At 39.2% G+C, this 16,344-nt stretch overlaps 1 protein-coding gene across 1 annotated transcript in view; it reads right to left on the reverse strand.

Moving 5' to 3' along the window:
- Nucleotides 1-6,682, reverse strand: part of snd1 (staphylococcal nuclease and tudor domain containing 1) — a 176,080-nt gene extending 169,398 nt beyond the window's left edge. The window contains exons 1-5 of the mRNA XM_058078020.1: nt 6,425-6,682; nt 5,357-5,506; nt 4,535-4,655; nt 3,499-3,580; nt 2,220-2,380 (exon numbers count right to left, since the gene is read on the reverse strand). Coding sequence (XP_057934003.1) covers nt 2,220-2,380; nt 3,499-3,580; nt 4,535-4,655; nt 5,357-5,506; nt 6,425-6,499 — 589 coding nt within the window. The 5' untranslated portion in view covers nt 6,500-6,682. The remainder of the gene's footprint in view (nt 1-2,219; nt 2,381-3,498; nt 3,581-4,534; nt 4,656-5,356; nt 5,507-6,424) is intronic.
- Between the last annotated feature and the right edge of the window lie 9,662 nt (nt 6,683-16,344).

Below are 16,344 nucleotides of genomic sequence, written 5' to 3' on the forward strand. Positions count from 1 at the left end.
GACCCACTTATGGAATGTTGGGGTAGTAACACAAAAACTAAAATTTCTTAAAATTTATAAAAGGTAAGTTAAAAATGTGAATGGCATGATATGAAAAACATGTTTTTTTAGGAATACCTGGAATATGAAATGATGAAAAAATTTCATTACAAAGATATTTCAAGAGAACAATGACCCACTTATGGAAGGTTGGGGTAGTAACACAAAAACTAAAATTTCTTAAAATGTATAAAAAGGTAAGTTAAAAATGTGAATGGTATGATATTAAAAACAGGTTTTTTTAGGAATACCTGGAATATGAAATGATGAAAAATTTTCATTATGAAGATATTTCAAGAAAACAACCTGACCGGGTCATTTTTGACTCACTTATGGAAGGTTGGGGTAGTAACACAAAAACTAAAATTTCTTAAAATGTATAAAAAGGTAAGTTAAAAATGTGAATGGTATGATATTAAAAAGACGTTTTTTTAGGAATACCTGGAATATGAAATGATGAAAAATTGTCATTACGAAGATATTTCAAGAAAACAACCTGACCGGGTAATTTTTGACCCACTTATGGAAGGTTGGGGTAGTAACACAAAAACTAAAATTTCTTAAAATGTATAAAAAGGTAAGTTAAAAATGTGAATGGCATGATATTAAAAAGATGTTTTTTTAGGAATACCTGGAATATGAAATGATGAAAAATTTTCATTATGAAGATATTTCAAGAAAACAACCTGACCGGGTCATTTTTGACCCACTTATGGAAGGTTGGGGTAGTAACACAAAAACTAAAATTTCTTAAAATGTATAAAAGGTAAGTTAAAAATGTGAATGGCATGATATTAAAAAGACGTTTTTTTAGGAATACCTGGAATATGAAATGATGAAAATTTTTTATTATGAAGATATTTCAAGAAAACAACCTGACCGGGTCATTTTTGACCCACTTATGGAAGGTTGGTGTAGTAACTAAAATTTCTTAAAATTTACATAAGGTAAGTTAAAAATGTGAATGGCATGATATTAAAAACATGTTTTTTTTTTAGGAATACCTGGAATATGAAATGATGAAAAATTGTCATTACAAAGATATTTCAAGAAAACAACCTGACCGGGTCATTTTTGACCCACTTATGGAAGGTTGGGGTAGTCACTAAAATTTCTTAAAATTTATAAAAGGTAAGTTAAAAATGTGAATGGCATGATATTAAAAACATGTTTTTTTAGGAATACGAAATGATGAAAAATTTTCATTACAAAGATATTTCAAGAAAACAACCTGACCGGGTCATTTTTGACCCACTTATGCATCTAAGTGTTAACAGTAATCTGTCCCCGGAGCCTGTTTATGAGCACCCAACCTCAGGAAAATCAATCATCTCCCCTCTCTCCCTATTGTGGTTCAGGCTTCACAACACATCTTAAAATAAAACTCTCTCACTCAAACAGGCTGGATGACTGATCACCTGTCAGACATTCAGTCCATTCCAATACAGTGCACTTGCATTATGATGTGTAGTTTCTCATTAAATTAATGGAAAAGGGTCTCAAAATAATGTCAAAAATATTGCTTAACGGCGGTAACTGTCACCCAGCAATATCCGTTCTTATGACAGGCCTAGCATCTATTATTATGTCGGACAAGTGCAGAGCTACAGTGCAGATGTTGGAAGGAGACTCGAGTTCACAATAGTTTCTTAGAGGAACTCAGTCAAACATCCCCCCAAAAAGGCGTGTTCCCACCAAACTTTTAAACTGTCGACATTTTGATTAATGCACTTCCAGTCCAATTGTGGCGTCTGAGATGCATTTGAAACTGGTGAAAATAGTCCAATATGGGATAAGAGTCACCTGCACCAAAGTCAATTTGCTCTTAAATTGCACTTTACACTTTGAAGCAGCTGCAGTGCATCGGCTTTGGTTAAAAAAAAAAAAAAAAAAAAAAGAAGAGCGCAGCCAATGAAGAGGCTCTTTTCTTGTTCATTAGCCGGCTTGCTGGTAGGTCGGTGCAATGAGCTGAGCCGCTGTTAACAGCATCGAGTGGCACATTACACCTCTGCAAGAATGAGCCGCTGAAGGTTGATCTGCTGGGCGCCATTAGCCTCATTCCTTTTCCCTCCCACTCGCCTGCGTACTCGGGCCAAATTAGGTGTTTATGACAGAGCTGCCTGGCAGCAAATTTTGGGACGCAGTTTTTTTTTTCATTTTGTGTTTGTTTTTTTTCTTACCGTTAATGGGCTTCTGGTGCAAGGAGTCAACAAAGTTGCGGGGGTTCTCGATGGTGTACTTGATGTCACGGACGGTTTGCGCGCCGCCACCTTCGCTCCACATGCCCTTCTTGGAAGACTTGGCCTGGTCCTCCATGTCGCATAGTCGGACCTGATCAGGACTGCCATGAACGCAGAAGGAAGAAAAGAAGAGAGGAAAAACACTTAGCATGAGGGAGCTAACCGTGTACGGAATGGGACACCTATTTCAACTACAAAGCCCTCTAAAAAGCCTCCAACATTTTATGATTTTATATAAAAGCCATGACTATGTACTAATAATTTCAATAATTCTTACAGTATTTTGATCAATTTAAACATTCTTTGCTGGGCGCGCTGATTTCAGCCCCAAGATGGCAACCAACATAACCTCCGCCAACATCAGCAGCATCGAAAGCGGTCGTGTTTGCAACTACTAATCATGCCAAAGTTGATTTTTCCTTTGTTAAATTACATTGTCAGAATGTTCCACAGCCCAATAAGCAAAGCCGCAGCCCGCGAATGGCCCCCATACCGCACTTTGGATGCCTCTGGTCTAATATTTAGCTATAAATGACCGCTGACCATTTTCCTCGATCGGCTATCATCTTGATAACACATGTTGGCTTCCTCTGCCCAAAGTGGTCATCATCATTCATGACTACTATCATCATCATCATCATCATCATCATCATAATGCTCCATCAGCATGCGAAGTCACGGTGGATAACGAACAATGAGTCGGAGCCGCTGATGAAGCATTTAGCGCTGCTGACATTGTAGGGCATCATTGCCCGCAATAAATGTAGAAAACAGTCTCGCGTTGGAGGATACAGATGAAATAACTGATGCTGATGCGCACATATATAGACAAGCTATGATGTGAAGGGGGGGGTAAGAAATGTAGAGCACTACTGCCACCATGTGGACACCGGAGACATGATCACTTTGGACACTGAAAGCAATGTCGAACTCATTCAGCACCACTGTAACAATTAGGCCATGTTTGTATTGGCATGAAAATAATATGTTTTAATGTGTGCAGCACTGCAGCATTGTGTAGCTGTAGCACACTGGGGGGGGTAAATACAGGGGTCGGAATGCACTAATTACAAAGCAGTGACTCCAGCTGCGGTTACGCAACATCCCAAAATACACCCGCTCGTATACGTTTGCAGTCGTGCTTTGGTTTATCTTTTTTTGTGATCTAATGTTGTGCATATTACAACTATTAAGACACTAAAACGGGAAAGGTTCTCACTTATTCCCTCTGATTCCTTCCCGCCGCACTGTGGCGAGGCCCTCGATTACCAGAGACTCGGCAATGTTCTCGCCGCTCATATCTGGAAGAAAAAAAAAAAAAAAAAAAAAGAGAAACAGAAGTCAAGTCCGATGCATTTTTACTGTACTTTACGCTCAAACAGAAATAACAGTACAAGGGTCTCCTGTGTAAATAAAAGGGGCACTGCCTGTGGACTCATCCGGGACAAAGACACAGCAACAGCGTAGGCCAGGGGTCTCAAACACGCGGCCCTAGTTTGAGGCCCCCGCCTTGATATGAAAGTTTAATGTTAGTTTGATACGGATGCTGTATGGTATCATGTACCCAGAAAAAAATATTACATTTCATTAATCTTCATGTTAAAGGTTAAATAACTGTTAATAGTTATCCTCCCTATCCGTGTGGAAGTGGTAAGTTTTGGCTATTTAAGTTTAAAGGAAATAACTTGAAGGCTACCGTTTAGGTCGCTAGCTCTCTAGTTTGCGAGTTAGCATGTGTCTCAAGACCCTGCAGTTGCGCAATATGTTGTAAATAAAAAAAGTATAAATGTGACTATAGTCGTGTTTTGTCATGTCTACAGGGCTCTAATAATGCTTTGTTCATTTTAATCTGAAAAAAATAATTTGTCTACCCACAAACTATATGTGGTTTCTTAAGTTTTTATTATTTGCCGTTTTATTATTATATTTATTTATTACTGATTGATTATCTTTATTATTGATCTTATTTTGTGTAGAAAAATAAGAAGTAAGATATTTGAGAACAGTGGAATGTTTTATCAGAGCTTTCCTTGTAGAAAATCGGAACCAAAGCAAAGTTTATTCATTTTTTAGTTTTTAATAAATGCGTTTTTTTTTGTTTTTTTTTTAAACCTGATGCGACCCAGCCTCGCCCAGACCCTAGCTCCAGTGGCCCCCAGGTAAAGTGAGTTTGAGACCCCTGGCATAGGCTAACATTAGCGTGTGTGTGTTTTAGCAGTGTATATGATTGCCGCTTAAGGCCCGGGCGTACTCGCCTTTCCCCAAGTAGATCATGCCGTACTCCCGGCCCAGGGCGGTCTTGATCTCCACATTGAAGCAAACCTCTTTGCCAATCAGCTTCTTCCTGAGGAACTCTCTGGCTTGAAAGGCCCACGGCTGCAACAACAGAGACAATGTTATCTTACCACAGTAGCTTAGGTGGCTTTCGCACAGAAAATGAAGAAAAGAAGTTACGTCGGGGGGGTTCACAGTCGCCCGTGTTTGAGATTCTTGTACCTGGTGTCAGATTATTTAACATTACTGACACCTAGTGACCAGTGTAGAACACCACATATGATCACGTCTTTCAATGAGTCTTCCAAATGCCTTTTTTTTATTTTAACTCATTTGGACATTTTTGCGCTTGAAAAATATTTAATTTGGCAAAAACCTGCTTACATATGCATATTTTCACACTAATAAACACAAAATAGCATGTTTACCAATTCATATATTTTTGAAAAATCCATGATAGCATGGAGCTGTAAAACTCAACATGGCGGGAGATTACTGCACCATGTAAATCCAACAGGAAGCAGTATCGGCAGGAGAATCCTTCACACGGATTTATGTAAATTTTGCCGTATCACAGAGCTGGCATCTATCCGTTGAGTATTTCACACAGAACCAAGCAAAGGAACAATGCCTGAACTGTGTGCCCTTTCACACAACAAACACAGGCAGCATTAAGCAGGAAAAAAACTTAGCATATTCTTTCACACAGACTCCAAACAAGCCAAATAATGTCCGAATGGTACCGTCATCATAATATTATTATTATTATTATTTCAGCATGAGCTCGTCAACAAACAACCCACCTCGTCTGGAGTGTCCTTGGTGTCCGGCTGGCTCTGAGCCGCTCGTCTCGCCATAGCGCCCGCTCGGATGTTACTGAGATTGATCTGACGCTCCGGGGGCGGACCACCTCGAGGCTGACCCCGGACGATGATAGCGCAGCCCGATAGGACCTGGAGGGGAAAGCAACAATAGTGAGGAGAGACGCCGGGATGTGCTTGTTGCTATGGCGACCATGTATCAAGAGGGTGACAACCTTGGCATTGTGTGAATCTGTGTAAACAGATATAATGGGGGAGGAGGGGGGGGTCAGTGTTGATCTAAGATGGGAGGGAGATAAAAGTAATCATCCCAAAGCACTTTTTAAATGATGCTAATGTGATGTAATCATGTATTGAGCGAGTGATGACGGGGTGGTTGGAAATAGAAATAGGAAGCTATAATCATTTGGAAGCTATTATAATTTGCAACTTACGCATTTATACATATTCCTTAAAAAAACATACAAAAACAGAAATACGCAGCTTTGTAGCGAGTTTTAAGGTCCCAGCATGTATGCTAATTAGCCCCAGCTAGGCTAACACGCCGTGTTGCACTCGATCTCGGGCGCAGGAAACGAGTGAAGTCGTGAAAAGTGCAGAAAAGTGTTGAAAAGTTCAAAGTTCTCCCCCCACCCATTTTAGTTAGCTGGGAAAGCTCACATCTGTTGCAGCTAATTGCTAGCATGTTACCTACCATGCCAGTTAGCCTTTCATTTAAACCCACTACACCCCTGACGTATACCTACATATAAAAACAATCTGTACATATCTGTAAAGTTGGGTATTAAACAATAGTTTAAAATCACTTCAGAACGTTAAACACAAATATGTCGCTTGTTAGCGAGCTAGCCAATATTAGCTAGTGATAGCAATAATTAGGCTCACTCGGCATGCTGCTCGTGACGCCAGCATGCACGAGGTACAAACATGCGCTGTCACGTTAATGTGACTGAATGTTATGTCAATAAAGTATACGTGTCGGTGTCGCCTAGCTAGCCTGCTAACTAGCACTCACACGTCTACACATGCGGGAGGAGGGGGGGAACTTACCATCTTAACTATCCCCCTCTGGAGAGGTGCAGAGGCAGCCGAGGCTGTCTGGGATGGAGCCGAAACAGATGCCATGTCCACCGGGTTTATATGTTCAGTTGACGCCGCAAGAGAGAAGTAAGGCAGAGGAGGCAATAACAAAAAAAAAGCTTGAACACTGAGCCGGTGGGTGCTCCTCCAGAAAGCCAGGAGAAAAGGGCTGAAGGCTGGTCAACACACACTTTATACCGGAAGCACACTGTGACAGATACACGTTACGTCACTTCCCGCCACAGAATGACTGGGAGTGAATGGAGGCGGTGAAAAAGTACTTCCGGGTTAGCATGTGAGACACGTCAGCATAGCATAACCCCAGCTAATGCTGCGTTCACGGAGTGTGGGATAAGAAGCACGTCAAATAACACCTCAGAATAAAAGTAATAATTGTTTTATCATGAAAAATTCATTCTTATCCTGATTATTAATTTATGTCTGGCTGTTTGGGTGTGATGTAATTACGTCCAAAAATGTTACATTTAATTTTTAACTTTGTTTTCATTTTATAACTGGTACACATGCTAGTAAATGTAAAAGGAACATGGAAACTCAGGGAAGATTGTCCAAATATTCCAAAAATATTCCAAAAATATTCCCAAAAAACGTGTTGTGTATCATTAAGACTTGTTTTAATTATTATTCTCATTTTACCAAGCAGGAGTTATCACAACGATTATTAAATTGAATGTTTTAATACATTTTCTATAAAAAAAAAAACTGAGGAGGAGTTGGTGGATGTAAATGTAAGTCCAAAGTCAGCCTTAGAAAGCTTTACCTAAAAAATACGCCTTGTTTAATGTCATAGTATTTTAATATGTAAGCCCATTATTTAAAAAAATGCCTAAATAAAAATAATCTTAAATATTTCTATGTTTTGTAAGTGTTTTATTTTGAATTGGTTTATTTATTTGTATTTTTATGGAAAAAGAAAAACATGGAATTTAATTTTTTTTCAACAAATGACTTGTGAGGTTGTTTTGAAGTAAAGAAATAATAATATATAGCAATGCCAGTGTGGAAAAGTGTTGCTTTAATCACACAAAACAAACATTACCTTACAAATAAATACGTGAATAAATACATAAAATCACATGCAATATATTATTTTAATATGTCAGTACTGGCAGAAAAAAAAGCACATTTTTATGTCAGTGATTTGTATCCTGATTTTCTAATTATAATTGTTATTGGTGTAAATATGTTTTTCTTTTCTGAAAATATATGGAAATATTAACACATGGCATTTTTTTTGTTAAAAGATTATTTTTCAGTGGGAAATTGTTGTCGTTAAAAATGTAACATCAAAGTAAAACATGTTGCCGTACTCACATCAAAACAATTACGCAAATAATAATAATAAGAATAATCATTCACAAATAAGCATTAATGTTCCAAAAAATGACGTAAATACATTTTATTTGCATCACATTACACAAGTGAAGAACGTATTGTTATGAAAAGAAAATGCAACGCACGAATAAAGATATATTAAGCTTGTTCAATGAAAGCAAAGGTGCAGCTTCAGGCGCCTCTTTGCGCACAGCACACCTTAAATGGTGCGCTTTTACGCGGATGGTTTAAACACATTTCCCATCGTTTTGTCGCCGCATTTAAGGTAGATTTACGCGTAAAACACCTCCAAAAACCACCCGAGTTGTGTTATTCATACGTTTTCACATTTGGCGGACATCTCGGAGCACTTTCGAGTGCACCAAATTGATCCTGAGCGACATTTACGCACAGATCAAGTGGCGCGTTCTTAAGCACACACGGTCACATTAGTGTTATTTGACTCACGCACTCCACGCAGTAAAACATAATAAATCAATGACAGCTTGGAGCAGACTGTGATAAACACGATTGGCGGGGTTTATATTCGCGCTGCGTTGGTCGTCAAGGAGACCCAAACCGTCTGAGCGCCACGATTGCACGCATCGTGTATTGCTGTCTACTCCGCGGTGGTTAATGTATAATTTGGAGCATATGGCATCTTAAAATCATACCCTGCCCTCATTGGACGCCTTGTGGAGCCCGGTAATGATATTCAATTAGTCATCAAACAGACCCAAAGGCCGCGCCGTGCGTCTGTGTTGTCTGAAGCCACATGGACTAATATTTACTCGTCAAATATCCCCCCTTGGGACGTTTACTGCACATTTTATCTATAAGCTGGGCTGCCCAAGCAACATCTGTGTGGGTGATTTTTGTGCCCCCCTATGCGTCCTTTCCGGAGGAACGTCCTCCCTGTTTCTTCTTGGTGTGTTTGAGAGACAACGTAATAAAGGCACTCTGGGATGGATTTATGATTTATCAAAATCACTTTACCATATGGCGATCGCATTTGCATGTGTTTGCTTTATGGAAGAGGGAGTCTTCATCCTGCATTGCAGGCTGGAGGCTCACCCACCCATGGAAATTGCAAGAAATACGCACCGTGTATATATATCATTTGGCTGTGCATCTTTTGGAAAAACATCTCCGAGGTACTTGAACGCACCATGAAAAAACGCTTTAATTCCTACAAACGTTATCCATCATTATTGAAAATCTCATTATTAAATACTATTAAATTTGAAACACTTATATGTTAGGAGTATGTTAAAAAGCCATAGCATTTCAGTATGTGGAATCAAACTATGGAATGGATTGAGTAAGGAAATCAAACAATGCACAACGATGAGCCAATTCAAGAAACAATACAAGCAGTTGATGTTTGCTAAATACAAGGATGAAGAGTCTTCAACCAGTCATGATGTCCTATATATATATATCACTATATTGACACTTACTATGGTACCCATTACGTCATTGTATGGTCATATCACCTCGTACTTCGGTACGTAACAAAAAATAAAAAAAATTAAAAAAAAAAAAAACTAAAAAATTTTTATAAAAATTTACAAGATAAATTAATAAATAAAATAAATTTGCTAAATACAAGGATGAAGAGTCTTAAACCAGTCATGATGTGCTATATATATATATCACTATATTGACTCTTACTATGGTACCCATTATGTCATCGTATGCTCATATCACCTCCTACTTTGGTATGTGACAAAAAAATAACTATATTAGGAAAGCAGGAAGTGAACAAAAAAAATGTTTTTTAAAAGTAAAATATTTAAATTTTAAAATTAAACTATATTAGGAAAGCAGGAAGTGAACAAAAAACCATTTTTAAAAAAAGTAAAAGATGAAAAAAATAAATTAAACTATATTTGGAAAGCAGGAAGTGAACAAATGTAACAGATACTGATTGTAAAAGTACCAGATGGAGGGGTAGGATTTAATAAGCTTTGCTTCTTCCTACTCCTTTTTGGACATGTGGAACTGTGAACTGATTATGTGATGCATTCAATTGTAGTCTGATGCATGTTCAAATGAAATTAAACCATTACTATACCAGAGTAATATGTTATGGTTATGGTTGAATCCATCTTCAAAATGCACACAATCACAGCAAACGTCACACAACACAATTCCGCTTCAACGCTAGCCCTCATCCATTTAGCATCAATTACCATAACAACATACTTAATGATGAATATTTATAGATTAAGTAGTTGTCTTGTCAGAGGTCCAGTTTCATCATGAGTAGTCAATCCAAGTAAATCGAAACAATGCGGCGATTTTAGCTGTTTTTGGGCACATTGCTCCTTATTTAGTTGTGATAGAAGACAAAGTGGGAAAAAAGGACATTCTGTCTTGTTTGAAAGCCACTGGGAAGCAAATCATCTCATATAAAGCCTCCCTCTTGAAGCCAATATTGACATTGCCAGTGGCGGCTCCAACGTCACCGTGCTTATAAACGACCCCAGAGGGACGCCCCACTCCCCACAAATCACCTGAAGCCTTCCCCAGCAAGGTGTGCTCGCTCTCAGCTGGACTCGCCCGCTTTGTGGTTGACGTGGAAATGTGCGGGACACGTTTTGAGCAGACAAATCAAGGTCAGTTTGTCTCTTTTTTTGCTGTTACTTTTGTGTAAATAAGCAGCTGTTTTTGAGAATCTTTTGCAAAAAAAACAAAGATCCTGTAAGTCAGACGAGCAAACGTGCTGCTGTTTTAAGGCTGGATGACCCGAACACTTAAGTCACAAGTCAGAGATCCACTATATGACAGGAGTCGTCCTGCTGTTTTTAAGCATCTACTGCAAAAACAAACTTTTTGAAGACATAATGCAAAAATACCAGTCAAATATCCTCTATATGACAGGAGCGCTCTGCTGTTTTTAATAACCTACTGCAAAAGTACAAATCAAAGATCATGTATATACAGGGGTGCTCAGCGACGTTGTTTTTGACGACCTAATGCAAAAATGCTAGTCAAAGATCCTCTGGTCAAAAATGCAAGTTGAAGATCTTCCAACTGTTTTTAAACCCTAGTACCCAAAATGCTAGCCAAAGATTGTCCAGCTATTTTTCAGAACCGAGTGCAAAAACAAAAGTCAAAGATATGTGCCAGAAGTGTGCTGCTGTTTTTAAGCACTTTTTTTGCAAAAATGCTCATCAAAGATCTACTATTTAACAGGAGGTTGTGCAGTCAAAGATTCTTTATATGAAGCAAGCGCTCTGCTGTTTTTAAGAACCCAGTAAAAGATCTTACAGCTGTTTTTAAAAACCTTCACATGAGAGAAGCGCTCAAAACTGACCACAAAATGCTAGTCCAAGATCCTCTGGTCAAAAATGCAAGTAGAAGATCTTCAAACTGTTTTTTTAACCCTACTGCCAAAACACTGGTAAAAGATCCTCTATATCACACGAGTAGTCTGCTATTTTTAAGAACCTACTACAAAAATGCTCATCAAAGATTGTCCAGCTATTTTTCAGAACCGAGTGCAAAAACACAAGTCAAAGATATGTGACAGAAGTGTGCTGCTGTTTTTAAGCACCTATTACAAAAAATTCTAGTCAAAGATCCACTATATAACAGGAGAAGCCACTCGCAAGCACTCTGCTGTTTTTAAGAACCCACTGTAAGAATGCCAGTAAAAGATCTTACAGCGGTTTTTAAAAACCTACTGGTTTGACAGAAGCAGTTTTTGAGGACTGGCCACAAAATGCTAGTCCAAGATCCTTGATATGAAAGGACCACTGTGCTGTTTTTAAGAACCTAGTAAAAGATCTTGCAGCTGTTTTTAAAAACCTACTGGAAAAACTCCAAAGAGTCTTCAGATATCAGTTTTTGAGGACTGACCACAAAATGCTAGTCCAAGATCCTCCGGTCAAAAATGCAAGTTGAAGATCTTCAAACTGTTTTAAACCCTACTGCAACGGTTTTTAAAAACCTACTGGTTTGACAGAAGCGCTCTGCAGTTTTTGAGGACCGGCCACAAAATACTAGTCCAAGAGCCTTCATATGAAAGGAGCACTGTGCTGTTTTTAAGAACCCAGTAAAAGATCTTGCAGCTGTTTTTAAAAACCTACTGGAAAAACTCCAAAGAGTCTTCAGATATCAGTTTTTGAGGACTGACCACAAAATGCTAGTCCAAGATCCTCCGGTCAAAAATGCAAGTTGAAGATCTTCAAACTGTTTTAAACCCTACTGCAACGGTTTTTAAAAACCTACTGGTTTGACAGAAGCGCTCTGCAGTTTTTGAGGACCGGCCACAAAATGCTAGTCCAAGAGCCTTCATATGAAAGGAGCACTGTGCTGTTTTTAAGAACCAAGTAAAAGATCTTGCAGCTGTTTTTAAAAACCTACTGGAAAAACTCCAAAGAGTCTTCATATGAGTTTTTGAGGACTGACCACAAAATGCTAGTCCAAGATCCTCCGGTCAAAAATGCAAGTTAAAGATCTTCAAACTGTTTTAAACCCTACTGCAACGGTTTTTAAAAACCTACTGGTTTGACAGAAGCGCTCTGCAGTTTTTGAGGACCGGCCACAAAATGCTAGTCCAAGAGCCTTCATATGAAAGGAGCACTGTGCTGTTTTTAAGAACCCAGTAAAAGATCTTGCAGCTGTTTTTAAAAACCTACTGGAAAAACTCCAAAGAGTCTTCATATGAGTTTTTGAGGACTGACCACAAAATGCTAGTCCAAGATCCTCTGGTCAAAAATGCAAGTTGAAGATCTTCAAACTGTTTTAAACCCTACTGCAACGGTTTTTAAAAACCTACTGGTTTGACAGAGGCGCTCTGCAGTTTTTGAGGACCGGCCACAAAATGCTAGTCCAAGAGCCTTCATATGAAAGGAGCACTGTGCTGTTTTTAAGAACCCAGTAAAAGATCTTGCAGCTGTTTTTAAAAACCTACTGGAAAAACTCCAAAGAGTCTTCAGATATCAGTTTTTGAGGACTGACCACAAAATGCTAGTCCAAGATCCTCCGGTCAAAAATGCAAGTTAAAGATCTTCAAACTGTTTTAAACCCTACTGCAACGGTTTTTAAAAACCTACTGGTTTGACAGAAGCGCTCTGCAGTTTTTTGAGGACGGGCCACAAAATGCTAGTCCAAGATCCTCTGGTCAAAAATGCAAGTTGAAGATCTTCAAACTGTTTTAAACCCTACTGCAACGGTTTTTAAAAACCTACTGGTTTGACAGAAGCGCTCTGCAGTTTTTGAGGACGGGCCACAAAATGCTAGTCCAAGATCCTCTGGTCAAAAATGCAAGTTGAAGATCTTCAAACTGTTTTAAACCCTACTGCAACGGTTTTTAAAAACCTACTGGTTTGACAGAAGCGCTCTGCAGTTTTTGAGGACAGGCCACAAAATGCTAGTCCAAGAGCCTTCATATGAAAGGAGCACTGTGCTGTTTTTAAGGAGGTCCTGCACTGTTTTTCAGAAGGTGGTGGCAATGTGAACCAGCTTGGCGGGATCTTCCTCAACGGGAGACCTCTTCCAGACTCCAAGAGGAGGAAAATGGTGGAGCTGGCCTCGGAGGGGGTCCGGCCCAGCCAGATTTCCAGGATCCTGAGGGTACTTTGCAGTAGAAACCTTTCATGATAAAGCGCCCATCGACCATAAACGTTCATTTAGCGAGTGTCTCTTCAGGTGTCCACAGGCTGCGTCAGTAAGATCCTGAGCCGCTACAGACTGACTGGACTCCTGCAACCAAAAACCATCGGAGGGAGCAGACCACGACTACTCACCCCTGCCGTCATCGCCGCTATCGCTCAGCACAAACGGGACAATCCGTCTATTTTTGCTTGGGAGATTAGGAAAAGTCTCCTGGCCAGGAGGAGCTGCAAGGCTTCCAAGGTGCCCAGCGTAAGTCGCAAGGACGCACTCGCCTCCTTTGATGAAGGACACTTAACATGCATCCTGTGTCCTTAAGGTGTCTTCCATCAATCGCATTTTAAGACGGATCCCACTGGAGCAAGAAGCACCATGGCTGGACATCAAAGCGTCCTGCAGGAGTCAAGACAGTAAGGCTCTGCTGTTTTTACAAATGCAGGTATCCTCTGCAGGCCCTCCTGTCAAAGATCCTCTATTTGACAGGAGCACTCTGATGTTTTTGCAGACCTAAATCTTATTCAACGATTAAAAATGATCAATATGAAATGATTCATCTGCTATTTTTGAGGACCTACTGACCTGGAGTAAAAACACTGGTCAAAGATCCTCTATATGAGGATGATTGCTGTTTTTGAAGACCTACTGTAAGAATGTTAATCAAAGATCCTCTATATGATATGACTACTTTTTGAGGGCCTAATCTAAAATGTTATTCAAAGATGGAAGATTATAATATGAAATTATTTATCTGCTGTTTTTGAAGACGTACTGTGAAAATGTAGTCAAAGATCCTCTATTTAACAGGAGCACTCCGATGTTTTTACAGACCTAAATCTTATTCAATGATTAAAGATTATCAAATGATTCATCTGCTATTTTTGAGGACCTAATGTAAAAAATGTTCGTCAAAGATCCTCCATATGACAGGAGTGCTCCACTGTTTTTGAGGACCTGTGGTAAAAACACTGGTCAAAGATCCTCTGTATGAGGATGACTGCTGTTTTTGAAGACCTAATGTAAAAAATCTTCATCAAAGATCCTCTATATGACATGACTACTTTTTGAGGACCTAATCTAAAATGTTATTCAAAGATGAAAGATTATAATATGAAATTATTTATCTGCTGTTTTTGAAGATGCACTGTGAAAATTTAGTCAAAGATCCTCTATTTGACAGGAGCACTCTGATGTTTTTGTAGACCTAAATCTTATTCAATGATTAAAGATTATCAATATGAAATGATTCATCTGCTATTTTTGAGGACCTAATGTAAAAATGTTTGTCAAAGATCCTCCATATGACAGGAGTGCTCCACTGTTTTCGAGGACCTGGGGTAAAAACACTGGTCAAAGATCCTCTGTATGAGGATGACTGCTGTTTTTGACGACCTACTGTAAGAATGTTAATCAAAGATCCTCTCTCGGACATGATTGCGGTGCTGTTTTTGAGGGCCTAATCTAAAATGTTATCCAAAGATTATAATATGAAAATATTTATCTGCTGTTTTTGAAGACGTACTGTAAAAATGTGAATCAAAGATCCTCTATATGACATGAGTACTCTGCTGTTTTTGAGGGCCTAATCTAAAATGTTATTCAAGGATTAAAGATTATTATATGAAATTATTTATCTGCTGTTTTTGAAGACGTACTGTACAAATGTAGTCAAAGATCCTCTATTTGACAGTTCTGCTGTTTTGAGGGCCCACAGCAAAAACGCAAGATACTCTGTATGAGAGTACTACTGCTGTTTTTGAAGACTGATTGTCAACACGTTCATCAAAGATCCTCTACATAACAGAAGTGATCAGCTGTTTTTGAGGACCTGGTCAAATATCCTCTCCTCTGTATGAGGATGACTGCTGTTTTTGAAGACCTATTGTAAAAATATTAATCAAAGATCCTCTATATAACATGACTACGGTGCTGTTTTTGAGGGCCTGATCTAGTGCTCTGCTGTTTTTGAGGACCAACAGGAAAAACACTGATCAATGATCCTACTTTGGAGGACCTACTGCTCGGCAAAGATCCTCTATGTCGGTTCTGAGGATGAGATGTACCTAATATTGTGACTCCATTAGGTTTCTCCAGCACGTCCATGGAGATAAAAGGCGTCCCTCAGAGATCTAGGACCAGCTTCACTGAGGAGCAGATGAACATCTTGGAGAAAGGTGACTTGCAATGTTAATAAAAGAAACCAGAACTTCTCACCTTAATATTACTTCCTTCACGGATCAGAGTTCTCCCAAAGTCAGTACGTGGACCTGTACACCCGGGAGAAGCTCTCCAAAGAGATCCATCTTCCAGAAGACACCATCAAAGTAGTCCAAACCTCTTATGAGATGATTCCATCTTTTCTTTCTCCTGTGTAACTTCCTGGTGGTGTCTTCAAAAGGTGTGGTTCTCAAACAGGCGGGCCAGGTGGAGACGGGAAATCCAACAAAGTAGTGAGTACTTACTACGGAGTATCTGGAACGACTTTTCATAATACTCACATATTTTTGTCCTTCACAGCTTCTCACAGCCATCCATGGCAGGACACCGGACCATCTCTTGTGGGCTGTGATCCTTCTGGAGTGGCCTACAGACCATTCCATATGACGTTCCCTAATGGAGAATCCCATGTAGGCTGTGATCCCTCTGGAATGTCCCACGTGACGTCCCTCAAAGGCTGCAGAGGTTTGTCCCATGCATGACTGAAGTAATAGTAAAGTAATAGTAAAACATACTAAAAATACTAAATACTACAAATAAATACTCACATATTCTCCATTAGGCACACTCTGCTGTTTTTGAGGACTTTTGAGTTTACTGCTTAGCTGGATCGACGTAACAGGAGTGGTCAGCTGTTTTTAAGGAACGACTGAACTTCAAAGATCCTTTATATGACAGGAGCATTTTGCTGTTTGTTGGGACCGACTACTAGTTAG

The sequence above is a fragment of the Doryrhamphus excisus genome, chromosome 7 (genome assembly GCF_030265055.1).
Source record: "Doryrhamphus excisus isolate RoL2022-K1 chromosome 7, RoL_Dexc_1.0, whole genome shotgun sequence".
NCBI lineage: Eukaryota > Metazoa > Chordata > Actinopteri > Syngnathiformes > Syngnathidae > Doryrhamphus > Doryrhamphus excisus.